Source organism: Bos javanicus, chromosome 10 (genome assembly GCF_032452875.1).
Source record: "Bos javanicus breed banteng chromosome 10, ARS-OSU_banteng_1.0, whole genome shotgun sequence".
NCBI lineage: Eukaryota > Metazoa > Chordata > Mammalia > Artiodactyla > Bovidae > Bos > Bos javanicus.
The window spans coordinates 39,790,677-39,813,069 of NC_083877.1; the positions used below are offsets into that span (position 1 = coordinate 39,790,677).

At 34.9% G+C, this 22,393-nt stretch overlaps 1 protein-coding gene across 1 annotated transcript in view; it reads right to left on the reverse strand.

The window, feature by feature from the left end:
* Positions 1-22,393, reverse strand: part of MDGA2 (MAM domain containing glycosylphosphatidylinositol anchor 2) — a 913,329-nt gene that overhangs the window by 354,033 nt on the left and 536,903 nt on the right. Inside the window, exon 4 of the mRNA XM_061430940.1 lies at positions 9,593-9,789. Coding sequence (XP_061286924.1) covers positions 9,593-9,789 — 197 coding nt within the window. The remainder of the gene's footprint in view (positions 1-9,592; positions 9,790-22,393) is intronic.

Here is a 22,393-nt window from a genome sequence, read left to right on the forward strand (position 1 = left end):
CCATCCATGGGATTTTCCAGGCAAGAGTACTGGAGTGGGGTGCCATTGCCTTCTCTGATTGTCATGCTAGAAAACCCTGAATAGCTCTCCTACTCTGAAAGTTTATTTCAAAAACCTTCAGTGGCTCATTTGAGACTCCATGCAGTCCAAGAAAATTTTTACTTTTTTTCCTTATTCCTCACACAAACTAATTTATTATGTATTCATTTATTATTTTTATTTAATATTTATTCACACCAAGTTAGTTCATCATTATTTTAAGATGACTTTTCATAATTTTAAACTCTGCTGTTGTTTTTTTTTTAAAGAAAACTACTGCTTGATATGAATCTTTTTAAGGTGTAATAAACTGAAGTGCAATTCAAAAAAAAGTTGTATCTACTCTGTAAAGTCTATTTTTTTGTAAATATATTATATACATTATTGAAGTACAGTTGACTTACAATGTTTCAGGTGCACAGCAGCATCATAGGTTATTACAAGATATTGACTAGAGTTCCCTGTGCTATACAGTAAACCTTTGTTGCCTGTTTCATATCTATTTTTTTAAATTAGAAATCTAGCATTCTATTCATACAAAGTCAAACAAGCCAAGTCTTTTCTGACCTTCTCAGAAGTAAATTCTCTTTCTTTGTAACTTCTATTACATTTTCATACCAAAATATCTATTTATAACTCATTATTTAGTATTTGGTTGTAAGTTATTACTCAACGTGATGAAATGTTCTTTAACTGAATCATGAGACCCCCTAGGGGCAGAGTCATCTTATATCACTCAGAATACTGAATAGGGAGCCTTTTGTATCATTGCTTAATAAATATATGTTGATTGACAGGATGTACTTAAAATTGGTCTTCCCACTGATCGTATTCTACAAGAAGTAAGGTGTTCATAGTGTATAATTATAATGACTCAAAAATAAAATGTACAAAAACATAAAATCTACAAAAATTAGACCACATTTTCCCACCGCACATTCTACCCTTTGCTTATGATGTTGTATTTCTTACAACATTCCCCTGACTTTCTCTGCCCTTTCTATAATACTTGCCACATTAATAATCAATTGGAAACTTATTAACTTATTAATAATCAATTGGAAAATAGATAGCTAGTGAGAATCTGCTGTAAAGCCCAAGGACCTCAGCTCAGTGCCCTGTAATGAATTAGATGGATGGGATGGGAGGAGGAAGGGATGTCCAAAGGGGAGAGATATATGCATATATAAAGATGGTTTACTTCAGGTTCAATCCCTGAGTTGGGAAGATCTCCAGGAGTAGGAAATGGCAACCTGCTCCAGTATTCTTGCCTGGAAAGGTCCATGGACAGAAGAACCTGGAGGGCTACAGTCCATGGGATTGCAAAGAGTCAGATATGACTGAGCACACACATACACACACAGCAGAAACTAATGCAACACTGTAAATCAATTATAGTCCAATAAAAATTTAAAAAATAAAAGAATAGATCCAACTTATTGTTCTGAACATAATGTGTTCAGTAAAAATTTCTGAACCATGTTGACTCTAATTTTAATAGTACGAATGAAAAAAAATATTAAGATTAGGGTAAGATGAACGATAGATTTAAGAAGCTGAGTTAGGGACCATCCACAGAAGAGTTGAACAGTCCACTATTAGTAAGCAAAGGTAAATAGGAAGCAAGCCCCAAGGGACTGATGAAACCATCAAGTACATTCAAACCAATAGCAATGAAGCTCTGGCCTTTAAAATAAAGAGGTCATTCTTCTAGTGAATGCATTCTTGAAATATTATATATACTTAAGTTCTTGTGCTTAGAAATGCTGCTAGTGTTTATGTTATCTAAAAATAAAGACTATAAACTAGGTAGTGATAGTAATAGTGAGTTTTTAAAACTTTACTTTTAAGATGATTCCTACACTTTAAAGACCAACAGATATGGTTCAATAAATATAATAATTTATGTATAGCATATCCTAGTTAATTCTTATGCAGATCAGAGCAGCAAAGTGAACATATGAGAAGGACAGATGGGATGGAGAAATAACTTACTGTGACTTCTAGGTCCACCGTCTCCCAAAGTTAAGCTATCATATGAATGCAGAATTATTTGGGTTGAACTAAAATGATTTATATTTTCATGTGAATTTCTATGATTTGTAAAAAGGAATTTTCAGTTAATCATTGTCTAATTGTATAATTAGTCTAATTAGCCTAATTATAACTAATTACATAATTGATGTAAATATGTTCAGTCTTGCAATTAGATGGTGTAATTACAATGCACAAGATGATGTCATGAACATCTTTATAAAAGCTCTGGAGAAATAGCAAGAATACGTGTATTTTGTAAAATTTAAGTACAAGTTTCTTTAATATTCACAAGATTATTTGAAACACATAGATTTAAACTTTTAAAACTACTTTTTAAATAAAGGGAAGCCCCTTACCAAAGGTGATTATTGCCTAATGAAATAATACCCACAACCTGAAACAGTATTGCTATTTTACTTAGAAAAGGAATTTGAACTTTCTTTTAATACTTTCATATATCAATAAAAAGAAAAAAAATCAATTCACACTCATTTTTAGCTCTAAAAGTTAATTTATTTATTTACTTCTAAATAGATAACAATATATGCTGTCCAGCATACCCAGTATTAAGTGAGTGCAAGTATGAAAAGCATAATTATTCCTCTTAGACTTATATGCTTATTAATTCATATCCACCTCAGGAACACAGATCAATTTCATTCTGGAAGCATGATCTATAAAAAGGTACAGTCAAGGTTCTATATTTCTACTGTATGGTAAAATAAATATTCAATTCAAGTTGATATAGTTATTAACTTAGTATGAATGTGCATGTGAGGCAGATGTATCTCATTATCTTAGAAATTCTCTTTTATTAAAAACAAGACATTGTTATTGAACAGCAAAACATATATCTTTAAAACAAATGTAATTCTCCAATATTAAAAATAAGCAGATCATGATCTGTCATTCGAATCCATCCACAGTATATATAGTCCCAGTATATCTTTCCAGCTTTGTGGTTCACTGCTGCCCCCATATACCAATCGTTATTCCAGCCAACCAGAGGGGTGGCCAATCTTTGAAGATATTACCATTGTTCTGTATATTATACATGCTATGCTTTCCATCTTGAATGTTCTCTTTGATTTCTCCCTGTAATATCAAAGTTAGGAGGAGCCTTGCCTAGTAACCTCTGTATCTCTGATAGAAAGGTGCCTGAACCTTGTATGAAACAGATCTCAATCATTTTTAACTGGATCTTATTTACACTATGTAGCCACAGAGGCCTTAGGGTCTATGAAAATAAATCAAAATATCACTGCAGTGCTCCAAAACAAACAAAACTAAAATAGAAAGTTTTTTTCCTAATAAAGTACACGTAGCAGTTTTTGGGAAACAACAGTCTAAGAAATCATTAACACATAAGAATACATATACATACACAGTAGCCTGATAAGCAAAAAGAAAAGTATTGGTAAATACCATTCCTATCTTATTAAGAACTACAAAGCCATTACAGGAAGGCAAAAAAAAAAAAAAAGAAAAACCTCAATATTGGGAAGCATTTTAAAGATACAAAGCAAAGTTAATTTTAAATCTAAAGCAACTATGATATATATCCCAAATAATCGATGCTTTCATTTCAATTACACAATTCTGAATAGTTGCTTAGAAATGTTTGGGTTACCTTTCAATGTAGGGAAAAACTAGATATGATTAACTTTGTAAATTAGAACCTACATAAATTTTTTGTTTTATCATTGTAAAAATAGAGACCACAAGCTGTATCTACTGTGTTCCTTTCTCCTCCTGGATGATCACAGTTCACCATGCTTCCAAATTTCCAGTGCAGCTAGAAGGTCCTAAAGAGAATGCTGTTTGTTATCAAATAAATTCATGGGTTAATACATGTTCTTTCCCTGTAAATAAGTGTTCTTTACATCCTATGTGTCTGTATTATAAAAATGTGCCCTAGAGGCTGGAATGAGCCCTGGAATTATCAGTGTGTTAATTCTAATTTTTTCATACAAGATAACTTTTAGAGAAATCCTGCTTATTCTATAATTCCCTATATTCACAATTATACAAAAGTAGTAATGTTATCATATGTGTCCTCCCCTCCTGAAAAAACTGTGGACTCAAGCAGAACTTCAAAATGGCAACCCTGACGGTCAGATATAGAACTCTGGCAGCAACAGGTCGTATATTGTTTTCTAAAAAGCGGGCATACACAGAAAGCCTGCTGCTGCTGCTGCTGCTGCTAAGTCGCTTCAGTTGTGTCCAACTCTGTGCGACCCCATAGACGGCAGCCCACCAGAATCCCCGTCTCTGGGATTCTCCAGGCAAGAACACTGGAGTGGGTACCCAGAAAGCCTAACCAGTTATTATTTTCATACTAGCCCCCACAGATCACATATTTACAGTACCAGATAGTTCAGTAGGCATCTGCATTTGTGTTTCTGCACAAAAGTAAACACACTATGGACCAGTGGAAAAACAAAACCGAAAGCTGGCTTTCTAGGTGGTGCAGTGGTAAAGAACTGGCCTGCCAATGCAGGAGACGCAAGAGACTCAGGTTTGATGGCTGGGACGGGAAGATCCCTCTAGGATTCTGGCTGGAATACCCCATGGAGAGAGAAGCCTGGTGGGCTACAGTCCATGAGGTCACAAGGAGTCAGATGCAACGGAGTCACTGAGCATGCACGCACCCCTTAACCAAAGAGGTATTTGTTTTAAAGAAACCCTTGAGAATTTCTTAAATAAATGATTAGCTTCCTATCCATTTATGATAAATATCCATATATACATGAAAATACTCTAAGCAGTATCTAAAAAATAAAAAAATGGTATTGAAAAATCTTACATATGCTCTTGAATTTTCATAGAACAATACTACACATGATAGAGAAGTAAAACCACAATGGAGCAGATCAGATTTTTCTTTGCTTGGTATTAATACATTGCCAATATCAATTATCCTTCATTCTATAACTTTAATATCTTAGATTATTCTCAGATTGATCTACAGATTCAACAAAACTTCACTCAAAATCTTATCACACTTTCCACAGAAATCAAGATGATCCTAAAACTTAAGTGGGAATACAAAGAAGTGAAAACATCTAAAACAATTTGAAAAAGATGAACATGGTTAAGGGACTTATTCTTTCTCATTTTAAGATTTGTTATAAATCTATAGAAATTAACACATATAGATCAATGGGAAAGAATAAATAGCTCAGAAATACTCTAATACATAGGGGCAATTGATTTTCAATTTAAGTGCCAAGGAAATTCAGTGATGAAAGAAAGACCTTTTCAATAAATGTTGCTAGAACATATGTATATCCAACTGCAAAAGCTGAAGTTCAAATGCTTCCTTACACATAAAAAACAATGCAAAATGGAAAGAAGGACATATATTGGTAAATTTAAATAAATAATGGTTATTTCAAAGGACAAAAAAAGTCTTGTTGATTTTAAAATATATGTAGAATTAAAGTACTAGACAAAAAATAGCATAAAATATAAAAAGGGTAAATATTGCTAAGTTATTCTAAAGTTCTATCATTCTTGAAGAAGAGCTAAAGTAATAATTAAGCATGCACGGTGTAATTTTTTAAGGTAACCAATAAAAGGTATTAAGATAATTTTAAAGTTTAGTTAAATAGATGATAAAATGAAATCATTAAAATATCTTATAAACCCAGAAGGCAAGAAGAGAGAGAAGTAAAATAAAAGAATAGCCTAACATGGTAAAAAAAAAAAAAGAAATCAATATTAGTCATTGGATTAAATGTACTAAAAGTTAAGATAGATCCACTGGCTTAAAACAACAACAAAATCTATATTCTGGTTATAAGCAATGTGTTGCAAATATGAAGTTTGAAAGTAAAGAAATGAATATTTATTACCCTCCCCCACCCCCTAAAGAGGCCCACCAACCAAAGGAAAGTGTGTATAGTTAAATTGATGACAGACAAAACAGATATAAGGCAAGAAACACTGCCAGTAGTACTTTTCTGAGTGATAGCTTGCCAGGAAGATATAATATCAGAAAGATAATACGCTCAGATAATCCACTGCTGCTGCTGCTGCTAAGTTGCTTCAGTCGCGTCCAACTCTGTGCGACCCTATGGACAGCAATCCACCAGGCTCCTCTGTCCACAGGATTCTCTAGGCAAGAATACTGGAGTGGGTTGCCATTTCCTTCTCCAGATAATCCACTAAGAAGATATAAAAATTCTAACTGTGCAAGTCTAGCAATATATTTTCAAAATATATAAAGCATAAATTGATAAAAATGAAGATGAAAGAGACAAATCCACAGTCACAGTCATAGACATTATCTAAATTCTCTCAACAGCTTTTAGAACAGCAGACACAAAAAATCAGGAAATATGTAGAATACCTGAACAACAAAATTAACAAATATGACCCAACTGAAACTCAACAACTTTGGAATCACAATTTGTGGGTGCATAAGGATCATTCATGGAAGTACATCACAGGCAAGTCTCAACTTCTAAGGACTGAAACTTTCCCACCCAGTGAAATTAGACTAGAAATCAATTAAAAATCACAAGAAAATCATCAACAGTTCAGAAATTAAATACACTAAAACTGATTTAATTTTAATATCATTCTCATTCACATTTCACTAAGCTTTCTTTAGTGGGGAAAAAGAAGTAAGGGTTACAGAGAGTGTTTCAGGATTTACTAATAATTTTAACTATTCCTTGGTCTTCCCTGGTGGCTCAGATGGAAAAGAATCCATCTGCAATGCAGGAGACCTGGGTTTGAACCCTGGGTTGGGAAGATCCCCTGAAGGAGGACATGACAACCCACTCGAATATTCATGGCTGGATAATTCTATGGAGAGAGGAGCCTGGCGGGCTTTAGTCCATGGGGTCACAAAGAGTAGGACACAACTGAGTGACTAAGCACACATTCCTTAGTTAAAAATCCAGACATCTTCATGGGACTATTGGCTCAATATATTCATTGAGATTCTTCCATGTGTCAGGCACCATGTGAGTTATTAAAAAGACAAAGTCACTATAACTATTGAGTTTATGTCCAGATATACAAATAAGATAATTTTATAATTTTAGTGCTGTAGAAAAAAATAAAACCAAAAAAAAAAAAAACAAAAAAAACTGAGTTTTAGGGATGAGTAACTGAAAGGGAAGAGATGTTACTTCAGATAGATCTGTCAGGGAAAGCCTTTCTCAGGTGATGAGTTCTCAGTGTTAAGAAGATCCCTGCCATGTTATCTAAATAGCATTCTAATTGGAGGAATCAAGAGCATGCAGACCCTGGGCATGTCTAGAGTGGGTGTGACTAGAACAGTGAATGAGGTATAGGAGGTTAGACAAGCAAGAACAAGGTGGAACAAGATCAAAAATGGTCTTGTAGGCCACAATACTTGGACTTGTGTGCAATATATCAGCTTGTGTGGTATGACAATAACATTTGTCCATGAGAAAGACAACATTCTCTGTGGTCAAAAGTACTTTCCATGTGCTGCTGTTTGAGAGTTTTATCAATCTTGCCTACAAAAAATACGTTTAATAATAACAAATTAAGTACATATACAACATGAAAATATTGAAGCATCTCTTGCTTCTACATAATTTTTAAAACAGATATAAATAAACAGCCATTTTAGGAGCAGAGATAAAATAATCAAGTAACCAAAGGCAGGAAAGACATTTTAAAATAGAAGCTAAAATTATATGCTATTGGCAATTATCAGTTACAGCAGGCGAATCCAGAGTACAGAATTTTAAGAACAATTTGTTTCTTAAACACTTTTTTAAGATAATTAATTTGGAGGGTCCAAACAGTAGAGTTCCAAGTACAGTAAAAAGCAGAAAAAGCATGTGTTATGTAGCACATTATAATATTTACATTAAAGAAAGTATCAGTATTGAAATGTTCAAATTAAAAAGTTGCTTTTCTCACAAAGAGTGGGAGAAACATAAAGAAGAGAAAATAAGTAACTTTTAAAAGGCAGAATCAACAGCTACTAGTCTGAGAGCTTCTTTAAGATACATTCTTTGAGTTGCTAACACAGAAACAGCAACAAATTTAAAGGAATGAATGAAAAATTTGATTGTGCTTATTTAAAACTTTAAAACAAATTCTTAATTGCTTGGAAAACATAAAAGTTTCCCCCAAATTTGGGCAAGACCCATGTGTTTATTTTTAAGTGACAAGACCCTTCTTCAAGTAAGAAGCTGCCTATGGTGCTTCAGTACTTAGTGAATATGTGTTTAGAATTGGCTTAGTATGGCAAATATCATGTGAACAGAAAATTATGCTTTCTGAATTTTAACAACATCTATATTTTAAAGGAAGCTGACAATAGAAGAAACAAATAGATGATAGGTGATCATTTATTCAGATTTCTAAACCTTAGGGACATCAAGCTACTAAATAGTGTTAACAAATTTTTAAGTTATTTTGCTAACTAAAAACAGTGAATTTTAGTAAAACTTGCATAATGAACTGAAATATGTATTTAATGCTGCATTTAATAAAAAATGGGATGATGGGAAATTTATAATCTCAGGATAATCTTATATTATTAGAGAGCTGGGATGTGAAATGTAAAAATCTTTAACATTCTGAAGTTAATATATTTATAGTATTTTAAATTTAGTTATATGTTTCTCTCCTTATGGACATTTGATGCCTCAAACTTTAACAGTGTAGTCAGATTCTTGTTTATCTTGTTACCTATATAATTAAAAAAATAATAGTCACAATTACTTTGAAAATTTTTCCAAGTACATTTTTTTTAATTTAAAATCTTTTCTTTGTTAGTTAGGTTTGTGTTCTTTTGTAAATGTCAAAAAATATCTTTATAATTACAGCATTCAAAAATTCCCACAACTTCCATGTCTCCTCAAGAAGCATTAATTCAATCAACTACACTTCAATAAAATTTTTAAAAAATGCATTACAGAGGAATGTTCCATATTACATGCACTCTATATAAAATTAATTCAAATGTTCTTTTTATTAAATAAGTTTTTGATGACTAAGTATATTAACTTTTATATAATTATGATTCTATTCTTAAACTAAGCCAAAATCGAAAAAGAACAAAGAAAATTTGATAGATTTTTTTCCCCTAAAACCAAATATATTTCAAATACATTTCTTCATTTTCTTAAAGTGAATTTACCATTGCAAATGTGGGAATCAGAATATTTTAAGAAATATTTCTCACAAAAAAGAAAACAAAGCAGACAGCAAATGTATAATTATGGACTTTAGTGTGAAATCTGGGCAAACCTATGGACAAAGAAATATTTAGGATACATTCATTTAACTTGTTTTCAAGAGGTAACTTGATACATGTAACTACTACATGAAAAACAAACAAATTGTTTTTCATTGAGTCCTCTGACCTTTCAACTAAATATATAGTGCTTTAAAAAAAAACAAAACAAAAAAAAACACATCTTTTCAAATAGAAAAGTATTTGAAGTATTGTAATGCTGCCAGAGTTAGGAAAGTATCCAGCAGAGTGGGGTGGAAATACTATTACATCAGTTCCTACCTGGGTAAAGAAGGGTTCATAAATCTCAACGCCTTTATCAGATCCTTGTAGCAATACCTCCTGGCCACGTCTCCAGCTGTACCGCACAGGTGGATTGGAATTGGCAACACACCGGAGGAACACTGTTCTCTCATAATAAAACTGTTCTTTAGCTTCACCTATACTTTGATGAACAGTTACTACTGGATCATCCAAATCTAGAAAACATAAAAATAGTGTTATGAGTTATATGGCTTTAAAGTACTGAACATATAAAACTTAACCAAAGATTAATTTTCTTAATTGAATGTATTACTTTTAACTAGACTCTTTTTTATTGAGTTCATTGAAGTCATTTGCAGAGAAATTTCCAATGATAGAAGGTAAAGACAAATAATAGTTGCTTCTTAAGATCTCTATTTGCTGAAATAGTACAAATGACTACATATTTCTAATACATTGTCAACAGCCACATAAAACAGAGTTCCAAGAGAGAGATCAGAAAATTCAGGTTAGCCAATGAATTATAGTCATAGTCAACTATGACTATAATAGTCAACCAAGCATCTCAGTTGACTCTTAACTTTACCATACTTCCTTTTCCAATTCATAAAATATATTTTAAAAATAAAATAATATATGTTTATAAATTATTATAACCTTTGTAATAAGAAAATATGACCTTGTGCCAGTTTAAATTTTCCTTCATCTCAGATTTTATATTCCACTTTGGCTGATTTAAAATGTACTAGCAGAAGGTACTATTAAAATACATTAATATTTCTATTACTGAATATTGAAACTAAAATTTTGCTGTTTTACATACATCCTAAAGAAGGGATACACAGGAATTAGACTCCTTGATTTCAGACTATACTACAAAGCTACAGAAATCAAGACAGTATGGTATTGACATAAAAACAGAAATACAGATCAATGGAACAAGATAAAAAGCCCAAGGATAACCCCACACACTTATGGTAACCTAATCTATGACAACAAGAGGCAAGAATATACAATAGATAAAACACACTCTCTTCAATAAATGATGCTGGAAAAACTGGATAGCTATAAATAAAAGAATGAAATTAGAATACTCCCTAATATCATAAACAAAAATAAACTCAAAATGGATTAAAGATCTAAATGTAAGGCTAGACCCTATAAAACTCTTAGAGGAAAACAGAGGCAGAACACTCTTGATGTAAATTTGAGCCACCTCCTGGAAAATAAAAACAAAAGTAAACAAATGGGATGCAATTAAACTTAAAAGCTTTTCCACAGCAAAGGAAATAATAGGCAAAACAAAAAGAAAACCCTCAGATTAGAGAAAATATTTGCAAACAAAACAACCAACAAAGGATTAATCTCCAAAATACAAAAACTGCTCATGCAGCTCAGTATCAAAAAAATAAACAACTCAGTCAAAAAATAAGGGGAAGATCTACCAAAAAATAGACACTTCTACAAAGAAGACATCTAGATGGCCAACAAACACACAAAAAGATTCTCAGCGTCTCTAATTATTAGAGAAATACAAATCAAAACTACAATAAAGTATCACCTCACATCGTTGAGAATGGCTATCATCAAAATATCTACAAACAATAAATTCTGGAGAGGGTGTGGAGAAAAAAGAACCCTTCTACACTTTTGGTGGGAATGTAAATTGATACACTCACTGTGGAGAAATGTATAGAGGTTCCTCAAAAAAACAAAAATAGAACTACGAGATGACCCATTCCTGGAGATATACCTAGAGAAAACCATAATTCAAAAAGATATTAAAGACATGCACTCCAATGTTCATTGCAGATCTATTTACAATAGCCAGGACATGGAGGCAACCTAAATGTCTATCAACAGAGGAATGGATAAAGAAGATGTGGTACATATATACAATGGAATATTACTCAGTCATTAGAAAGAATTAAATAATACCACTCACAGCAACATAGATGTACCCAGAGAATGTCATACTCTGTGAAGTAAGTCAGAAAGAAAAAAAACAAATATCATGTAATATCACTTATATGTGTAGTCTAAAAAAATGATACAGATAAACTATTTGCAAAGCAGAAATAAAAACACAGATGGAGAGAACAAATGCACAGACACCAAAAGGGGAAGAGGGAGTGGGATGAACTGGGAGACTGGAATTGACACATATGCATTAGTAGGTATAAAATAACTAATGAGTACCTACTGTTTAGCACAGGGAACTCTATTAGATGCTCTGTGAGAAGGGAATCTAAAAATGAGGGGATATATGTGTGATTTACTTTATTATACAGCAGAAACTAACACAATATTGTAAAGGAACTATACTCCAATAAAAATTAATTTAAAAAAGGGGTATCCATGACGTGTGTGCTTAGTCACTTCAGTCGTGTCTGACTCTCTGCGACCCTATGGACCAGGGCCTGCCAGGCTCCTCTGTCCATGGGATTTTCCAGGCAAGAATACTGGAGTGGGTTGCCATTTCCTTCTCCAGTATCCACGACAGGGTTTAACCTATATTTTCTGGAAACAATTTATGAATATCTTGTGCTTTGTGGTTCACACAGTCTTTATCTCAACTGTGATAAACTCTATCATTATAATGGGAAAGCATCCAAAGACAACAGGTAAATGAATGAAAGATGAAGGCTGCTGAGTTCCATAAAACTTCATTTACAAATGCATGTGCCACAGCTAGATTTGGCTCATGGGCCACACTCTGCACGGATTACCAACCTCTGATACAGCATATCCCAGGTTCTTAAGAGAAAAAGAAATCAAGGAATGTGTTAGCTTTAAAACAATTGTACTGTGTGTCTGAAACTTTCTAAGAGCATAAATCTTAAAAGTTCTTATTACAAGGAAAACAAATTTGTAACTTTGTATGGTGACAGACGGTACCTAGAATTATTGTGGCAATCATTTTACAATGTATGCAAATTGGAATCATTATATTGTATACTTGGAAATAATATAATGCTATATGTCAAATATACTTCAACTAAAATAAACACACACAAAAAGTTTATACTTATGTGTTAAAATAATAAAAAGGCAACTAAAATGTAAAACTAAGTGCTTCCTTAAGGAATCAAAGTAAAGAACAAAATTCCTAATTTACCCAGTTTTTAAAAAGCTTTTTTCCAATATGAATTGCTTGACAGCCCTACTTAGATATCCAGTTTTGCAATATTCTTATTTTTTATCCAACATTAGAATCTTTTCACAGCTACCTCAATGGCCTCTAATTTTAGTAGTGAAAATTTAGAGAACAACTGCTGGTTTTTTGGAAAAGCTGTAGGAACTTTCAGTTTATATTCATTCTATTAGCTGTACAGGAATATATGCCTGGTTTTAATAAGCTGCAGTATTCAAGGATCCCAGCATCATTACCATGAAATGTTTAAAGGTCTTTAAATTCCATCAAATGGTCTCTTATTTGATGATTAGGCTTTTAACATATAAATCAAATCCTACAGGAGACTGATGAGCTGAATTTCATCTCAGTGGCTTGAAAAAAAGTACTGTGAGTCTGTTGTAAGCAACTTATTTTCTCTTGTTCAAAACATAATTTCTAATAGTTACAGTTTCTTTTCAGAGATATGAACTTTGTTATATTGTTAAAAAAAATCTGAAGCTGGAAAGTTCTGGAACAAAACATATTTGAATGAGAAACAGGGTAACAATGGTAACACTCTTTGGGTTCTAAATAGTTAACAGTATTGTACTTTTCAACTTCCATTCATTGATGCATCCCTAGCTCTTTTCACATTAGGTAGTGGTGTCCATAATTGCAGTCAGAATAGACCCAAACTGAACAATCCTTTAAACATGCTCTTCCCTGACTTGGATGAGTTTCAGGTGAGAATCCAATCCTATGACAATGGTTTACAAAACATTGTATTGCAGAATTACCTGTTAGATTCACCCATGTTTAGGAATTTCTTTTTCAGAAAACTCCAGGATGATTTTTTTTTACACTTAAAAACAAATACACCACTCAGGGTTACCTTCCTGTACAGTATACAACATTTCTGTCTGTTATTTTTATTACTATTTTAAAAATCTAAAAAGATGTAATAGTGAAAGTAGTAAACAAATAAAACCAAATAGGCCAAAAACAAGATTTCTGTTAGACAAGTCAAATAATGGCATGGCTAAAAAAATATTTTAAGTAAGATTATACATTTATGCACACATACATATATACATATATGATAGTTTAAGTGACATAGAAATATATATCCTTTAAAAATATGTTTAATATCTATTCTTTATATTACTGAATATAGACTGAAGGTGTGTATTTGCTTTAGGTCAGGTTTCTTGGAAGAGAAACTCTAAGACAGAGATATGTGTTCAGAAAGTGGAAATTATCTTCAGCACTCATGAGGGAATGAAGGAAGTAGACTGGTTAAGAAGGACAATGGAATAATACAGCAGTTGCATCTAAGTTTCACAGTAGCTCTAGAGAAGATCTGGAGCCCTGAGGTCCTCCCAAACTGGAGGGGCTGTACTGCCTTAAGACAAGGAAGCTAAATCTTTATACGTCAACCCTTTTCCTCATCAACCAGTCCTGGCAAGTGTCCTGTTCTCAACTTTGGAAGGGGCAGTTCTGTCTGGCTTGGGATGATTTCTAGAGAAGGCGTTAGCTGACAGCCATCAATGTTAAAAGTTTTAGTGGCTTTCAGAATAAGTGCTTCAGCCCTGAGGAAAGGATCTGGGAGTGCACTTCAGCATCCACTCAGATCTACCTGCCAGATACGAAAAGTCACTGTATCTGAGAAAAGCTATTCCAGGATTCTCGATAGTCACCTTTCCCGGGGAATCTTGGGATGATAATCATCATCTCCTTCTACTATTACCATTCTAGATTGCTCTCATCCTGGGCTGGTACATCCTTTGATATAAGTAGTTTACCTAGTGAGACTACCAGATCTTTGTCACTGGGGATGTTGAGCTCCTGGTAAGCATGCTCTTCTCAAGCTATTAGTGATGCGTTTGTCTGTTTACCACCAAAACTGGGCAACAGAATAGCCAGAAATGGCTCAGTGGATCAACTGGGGAAGGAATATATTCTTACTGCCTTCTTGTGTAACAACAATCTTACCTTTAAGCTGACCATATGGGCCAGTTACTCCTTCCAGGATGGTGATTCCTCGCATCTGCTATTTCCTGACACAGGAAGCCTAAAGTAACAGCGGCCAACTCTTGAAAATTAATGGGACTCTTGCAGTGTCATTTAAGAAAAGCTTTTTCCCTTTCTGAGAACTAGAGCATCTAAACTGTCAGAACAGCATTGTGGGGAGGGAAACATAGATTCCCCAAGAGGATCACTGAACATGATGGTAGTAAGTAGGGTCCCTACTTAATTCTGGAACCTATGTATTCCACCAATACCCCCCACCCCGCAAAAAAGAAAGAAGGAAATGGAAATAAAAGCATCATATAATGACGGTCATTGATTTAGGATGTATACTGCATCTCGGAAGATGGCACCCATTCCTTACTGGATATTATCTCTCCAAGACTTAGATGCCTCCTGCAAAGACTATTCTATCACTTTAGTAAGTAAATTTTTTAGGTGGTATTGAATATGATATGACTAGAGATTCCCATAGCAATGTTCCCACTGCTACATCTTAACTGCTATAAAATTTGCTTCTGGTCCCATGGGTGTTTAGGTAGGATCATGTATTAAGAGTAAAACATTCTAAAAGGCTTTTGATAGGACTGATGCTGGCTAAGGTCAGCAGAAAAGTTCATACTCAGAGTATGCATCAAATTCAATCAAAATGATACACTGTTATTTTCAGGGTTAAAAAAAAAACATTCTAATATAATCTACTGGTTGGCATTCTTGATGGATAATGTTTTATCATGAAGAAGTGGTGTCTATTGTTGTCAGATTATATATTCAGTAGTGACATTAGAGGAGAAAGCAATGGCAACCCATTCCAGTACTCTTGCCTGGGAAATCCCATGGATGGAGGAGCCTGGTAGGCTATAGTCCATGGGGTCGCAAAGAGTTGGACACAACTGAGTGACTTCACTTTCACTTTTCACTTTTATGCACTGGAGAAGAAAATGGCAACCCACTCCAGTGTTCTTGCCTAGAGAATCCCAGGGACGGGAGCCTGGTGGGCTGCCGTCTATGGGGTCACACAGAGTTGGACACGACTGACGTGACTTAGCAGCAGCAACAGTGACATTAGACAGGCCAAACTTCATGAATAACCAAAATTTAAAACTTACACATAGCCTATCTCCCTATCATTATAGCTATTCTTTTCATGCGTCTGTTGTCCCAACTATGGGCAGCCAATGACAGAAACTGGTTGGTATCAACTGTCTGCATTACTGTCAACTTCATTATTTTGTGCTGCTTCTATGGTAGATAATTTTTGGTGCTCATTAGCATGCAATACAAATGTTCAATACTTCATGGCACACCCACAGGTCCATCCGAATGCTTGAACATATCTCCCCTGTTCACTCAAAACGACTGACCAGGTACACTGCCCAAGTCAAAGTTCTATCCACTGAGATAATTTTCTGTTATTACCTGTCTATCAAGGACACCACAGAGTGGAGTTCTCCTGAAATAACAATCCAATTTCCAGCCTGCATATGTGTACTGAGCTGACTCATTATGAAATAAGCTTAGCCTTTTTGCCCTACTATTACCACAAAAGAGACCCTCTATAATGGTCATTATGATTTTAGAGAGAGAAACTGGAAAAACACTGATAGCTGTCATGGGGGTCTGGGCACTTGCTTGTACAGCGCTCCTGGGCACTCTGGCCCTGGTCATGCCTCATCTTAGATGTACCACTTCCATATAATGATGGACTACTGAGAACCTGCCCTATTTTATGACTGAGTGCTTGGTAGATATGACAAAACCCAATGCATGACTGGTATTTCAGGACACTGGTCTGAAAATTACCATGTTCAACAATTGAATAAGGAGTCTTGACTTTTTATTAGATCACCATATTCAGCCTCCTGATTATCCATCTGTTTTAACTGTGTATATGGGGCAATACCCTTGTTGACTATCCACTTATTTTGCCCCAAGGGATGCTATGTTCTATCGACCATCTCTAGAGCTCTCTGTGGGCTCCCTACATGTGCTAGTGGTAGAGAATCCACCTGTCAATGCAGGAGACTAAGAGATGCAAGTTAGATCCCTGGGTCAGGAAGATCCCCTGGAGTAGGATATGGCAACCGGCTCCAGTATTCTTGCCTGGGAAGTTCAATGGAGGGGATGCAAAGAGTTGAACACAATTAAGCAACTGGGCACATGCACATGCACACACACACACACACACACACAGCTCTCTGTGAGTCTAGTGCACTGGATGCATTTGAACTGTCACCTCCCCACTATTATTCTGTAATTCCAGCATCCCATTGGTATCAGGAAGACCAATTCTGTAATAGCATCTCCTACTATGAACATTTGTCTGCAAAGAACAGTCACCCCTAAGTCTCAATGATGCCTGCATCTCAGTCATCAGCACATTCCTATTGATATAATAAATGTGGTGTCTTTTGAGCCTTTACATAAAATATACTGAGTTGATGACATTGTTAGGCTCTAACTAGTAAATTCACTCTAGCATGCTTACATATGGGTCTTTTGATCTCATTTTATTCTATATACACAGTGTTTGTGGCACATATACTTCTTTTTGTGGGCTCACTGCTTTCCTCAAGCTTCCAAACACCATCCTAACATCAGCAACTATCTCCTGCTATCCTGGCTAGGGTCTTCAACTTATATCATGGGAGAATACTCCCACATTAGTAAGCTCTTATTCTTTCTCTCCATTTGATCTTATTATCCATCTCTAATCTTAGTCTGTCTTACTGTCAGCCCCACTTGGTAGAGCAGCCTCAGGATCCTATTCCCTGTGTACTCTCTTGATTCTTACTAGCAAATATTGGATAGGGTCTGCAGCTCATTTGAAGGATAGCATAGGCTCTTCCTCTCCTTTAGAAACCAAGCATTTCCACGCCAGATCATGTCATCTGTTGACCCTACATGCTAATTTGCTGGTAAGAAATGAAGGTGAGGATATACCCTAACAAGGGTATATATTACCACAAAAGGAAGAAGATTCTGCAACATCTTTAAGCGGGATGGAAGTCATACCCTCCAATTGGAAGAAATGGTACACTTATGTAGGTCCACAATGTTTAAGAAAATCTAGGTTTTCAACATTTTTTGAGACCATAAACTCAGATACAGCCCACCTCTCCAAGTCAGGGTTCTACTTATTTCCAGCTGGGGTTCAGATCCTGGCTTGGCCAATTTGCTGAGGCTGAGGATTCACACTTCTCTGGAACTCTGCTATACTTTTAAATAAGTTCTAAGCCTTATTATCAGCTTTTATAACCTCTGGCTAAAGAAGATAAGACTTTCTTTATATTCTATAAAGAGACTTTCTTATCCTCACATATCACCTTCAACTCATGATTAATCACACTCAGTCTTTTATTCTTTCTCTTCACTGTATAAATAGAACTTAGCAGAAATGGATTATATTGTACTTATTACTTTCCATTGAATTCCTCAAAAGCCAAAGATATTGAATTCACAGAGCATTACCTTCCATTGGTACACATCCTTGTTCACCATCTGTGAAGGTTTTAACAATCTCACTTCTATAGCATTCAAAGGCTATCCACGGTCTACCTACCACCAGCAGTGGGATCCTCACTGCCAGCTGGTTAGTGAGCTGATGAGTGATCTAACATCCGGTTTTAGACTCTACTTCCTCAGACCATCTAGAATTATTCCTTGAAAATATGATTCTCTGATGAAGATATGCTTTCAGGAAATTTACAGGGTAGTGTTCTCAGGATCAATTTTTGTGATTATGTGCAGAAAAGAAAAAAAGGGGGGAAGATAGCATTAGGTAGTGAGGGGAGTTAAACTGTGATACATCACTACAAAGTCTCCATATGATCCAGAGGAGCTCCAGAATTGAGATCTCTTTCAGAGTTGTCCTACAAAGGATAACGATCAGTCACTAGATTAGGCCTGGTAGGGATGAGGCTAGAAGGTGGGTTAGGCAGCTGATGTAGTTTCATGAGAGGGATTCACTTGAGAGTCACTATCTTCCAACACTCCCAGGATATACAGAGTACCGGCTATACTGTTTCACAGTAGATAACTTTCTACATTTACTCATCATCAATTTTCAAACTAGTGGCTTAGATACTCTTACCAAACCACGTTGGGCTATCTTACATTAATGATGATATTTTACTGGCATTTATTTCTTCTCTTTACTTTTTTTTAAATTTTGTTTTATTTAACTTTACAATATTGTATTGGTTTTGCCATATATAAAAATGAATCTGCCACAGGTATACATGTGTTCCCATTCCTGAACCCTCCTCTGTCCTCCCTCCCCATATCATCCCTCTGGGTCGTCCCAGTGCACCAGCCCCAAGCATCCAGTATCGTGCATTGAACCTGGACAGGCGACTCATTTCATATATGATATTATACATGTTTCAATGCCATTCTCCCAAATCATCCCACCCTCTCCCTCTCCCACAGAGTCCAAAAGACTGTTCTATACATCAGTATCTCTTTTATTGTCTCATATATAGGGTTATTGTTACCATCTTTCTAAATTCCATATATATGCATTAGTATACTGTATTGGTGTTTTTCTTTCTGGCTTACTTCACTCTGTATAATAGGCTCCAGTTTCATCCACCTCATTAGAACTGATTCAAATGTATTCTTTTTAATGGCTGAGTAATACTCCATTGTGTATATGTACCACTGCTTTCTTATCCATTCATCTGCTGATGGACATCTAGGTTGCTTCCATGTCCTGGCTATTATAAACTGTGCTGCTATGAACATTGGGGTACATGTGTCTCTTTCAGTTCTGGTTTCCTCAGTGTGTATGCCCAGCAGTGGGATTGCTGGATCATAAGGCAGTTCTATTTCCAGTTTTTTAAGGAATTCCACACTGTTCTCCATAGTGGCTGTACTAGTTTGCATTCCCACCAACGGTGTAAGAGGGTTTCCTTTTCTCCAAACCCTCTCCAGCATTTATTGCTTGTAGACTTTTGGATCACAGCCATTCTGACTGGTGTGAAATGGTACCTCATAGTGGTTTTGATTTGCATTTCTCTGATAATGAGTGATATTGAGCATCTTTTCATGTGTTTGTTAGCCATCTGTATGTCTTCTTTGGAGAAATGTCTATTTAGTTCTTTGGCCCATTTTTTGATTGGGTCATTTCTTTTTCTGGAGTTGAGCTGTAGGAGTTGCTTGTATATTTTTGAGATTAGTTGTTTGTCTGTTGCTTCATTTGCTATTATTTTCTCCCATTCTGAAGGCTATCTTTTAATTTATAAACCTTGCTTATAGTTTCCTTTGTTGTGCAGAAGCTTTTAAGTTTAATTAGGTCCCATTTGTTTATTTTTGCTTTTGTTTCCAATATTCTGGGAGGTGGGTCATAGAGGATCCTGCTGTGATGTATGTCGGAGAGTGTTTTGCCTATGTTCTCCTCTAGGCGTTTTATAGTTTCTGGTCTTTCGTTTAGATCTTTAATCCATTTTGAGTTTATTTTTGTGTATGGTATTAGAAAGTGCTCTTGGTGAAAACTTGAAAGCATTTCCTCTAAAGTCAGGAACAAGACAAGGGTGCCCACTTTCACCATTACTATTCAACATAGTTTTGGAAGTTTTGGCCACAGCAATCAGAGCAGAAAAAGAAATAAAAGGAATCCAAATTGGAAAAGAAGAAGTAAAACTCTCACTGTTTGCAGATGACATGATCCTGTACATAGAAAACCCTAAAGACTCCACCAGAAAATTACTAGAACTAATCAATGAATGTAGTAAAGTTGCAGGATATAAAATCAACACACAGAAATCCCTTGCATTCCTATACACTAATAATGAGCAAATAGAAAAAAAATTAAGGAAACAATTCCATTCACCATTGCAATGAAAAGAATAAAATACTTAGGGATATATCTACCTAAAGAAACTAAAGACCTATATATAGAAAACTATAAAACACTGGTGAAAGAAATCAAAAAGGACACTAATAGATGGAGAAATATACCATGTTCATGGATTGGAAGAATCAATACAGTGAAAATGAGTATACTACCCAAAGCAATTTATAGATTCAGTGCAATCCCTATCAAGCTACCAACGGTATTCTTCACAGAGCTAGAACAAATAATTTCACAATTTGTATGGAAATACAAAAAACCTCGAATAGCCAAAGCTATCTTGAGAAAGAAGAATGGAACTGGAGGAATCAACCTGCCTGACTTCAGGCTCTACTACAAAGCCACAGTCATCAAGACAGTATGGTACTGGCACAAAGACAGAAATATAGATCAATGGAACAAAATAGAAAGCCCAGAGATAAATCCACGCACCTATGGACACCTTATCTTTGACAAAGGAGGCAAGAATATACAATGGATTAAAGACAATCTCATTAACAAGTGGTGCTGGGAAAACTGGTCAACCACTTGTAAAAGTATTTCTTCTCTTTAAATTTCTTTCAGTTTTATAAGCTAAGTAGGTAAAATTCAAAAATCTAGAGATGATATTCATCAACAAATGCAAAGTGCTTTTTGAAACCAAGAGATTGATTTTATATAATTTAATGGAGGTCAAACTCTTCATATTTATCAAATAAACCACTGAATGCAATATTTGAATCATGAATATTTTATATATTTTTAAATAACAAACCTAATATAGTTTTCTATAAAACATAGCCCAATGTGCATAGTATCTATATCTTAGTCTTGTTTTATTCCTAGAACTGACATAGGGATAAAAGTACTCAATAATGATCTAATAAATTAACATGAAGATAAATCTTTAACTATATGCTCAATGTCAATTTTCAACAATGCTATACATATGTACTATAATGAGAAGCCTAAGGAAAATTCATTTTTCTTTCTAACAAATGCTACCTATCCCTTTCTAATTGAAATAATTTTCTGGAAATTTTTTCTTTGATTGATTAAATATGCCAGCAACTGACAAATTAAAGCCATATATATATATATCTTACCAGTTACCCAGTGCAGTTCATGTAAGCTTCTAAGCTTACATGAACTTACATGTAAGTTACATATATATGACTTACATGAATATATTAGTTACATGAACTAATACACACACATATATATGTATATATATGGCTTTAATTTGTCAGTGTGTGTGTATATATATATATATATATATATAATGATGATGAAAATTACCTTTCTTAAGCTTAGAAGCTTACATGAACTGTACTGGGTAACTGGTAGGATATATGGCTAAAGAAAAGGTGAGAATTTAGGAAGGACCTGGCTTGGCAGCAGACAGTGCATTAACTGAAATAGGAAACATAATGATAGACCTATATCTGGCCAGAGGATGGAGTGAAGGAAGACGTGATTAGAGAAAGGAGCTATTTCTGTTTAGATCATGCTCAATGTCAAGTACCTATCACTCTCTTAATCATAATGTTTTAAAATAGAACCAGAATGAGAAGTGTGAGCTACAGATGTTGAACAGGAGACACCAATATTCTGTGTGTGGCAATGAAACAACTCAAGAAGTGTGCAGAATGAAAAGAGGAAAGGACAAAGAAGAGAGCTCTGGTCTCTGGTCCACAACTGCTGCCGCTAAGTCGCTTCAGTCGTGTCCAACTCTGTGTGACCCCATAGACGGCAGCCCACCAGGCTCCCCCGTCCCTGGGATTCTCCAGGCAAGAACACTGGAGTGGGTTGCCATTTCCTTCTCCAATGCATGAAAGTGAAA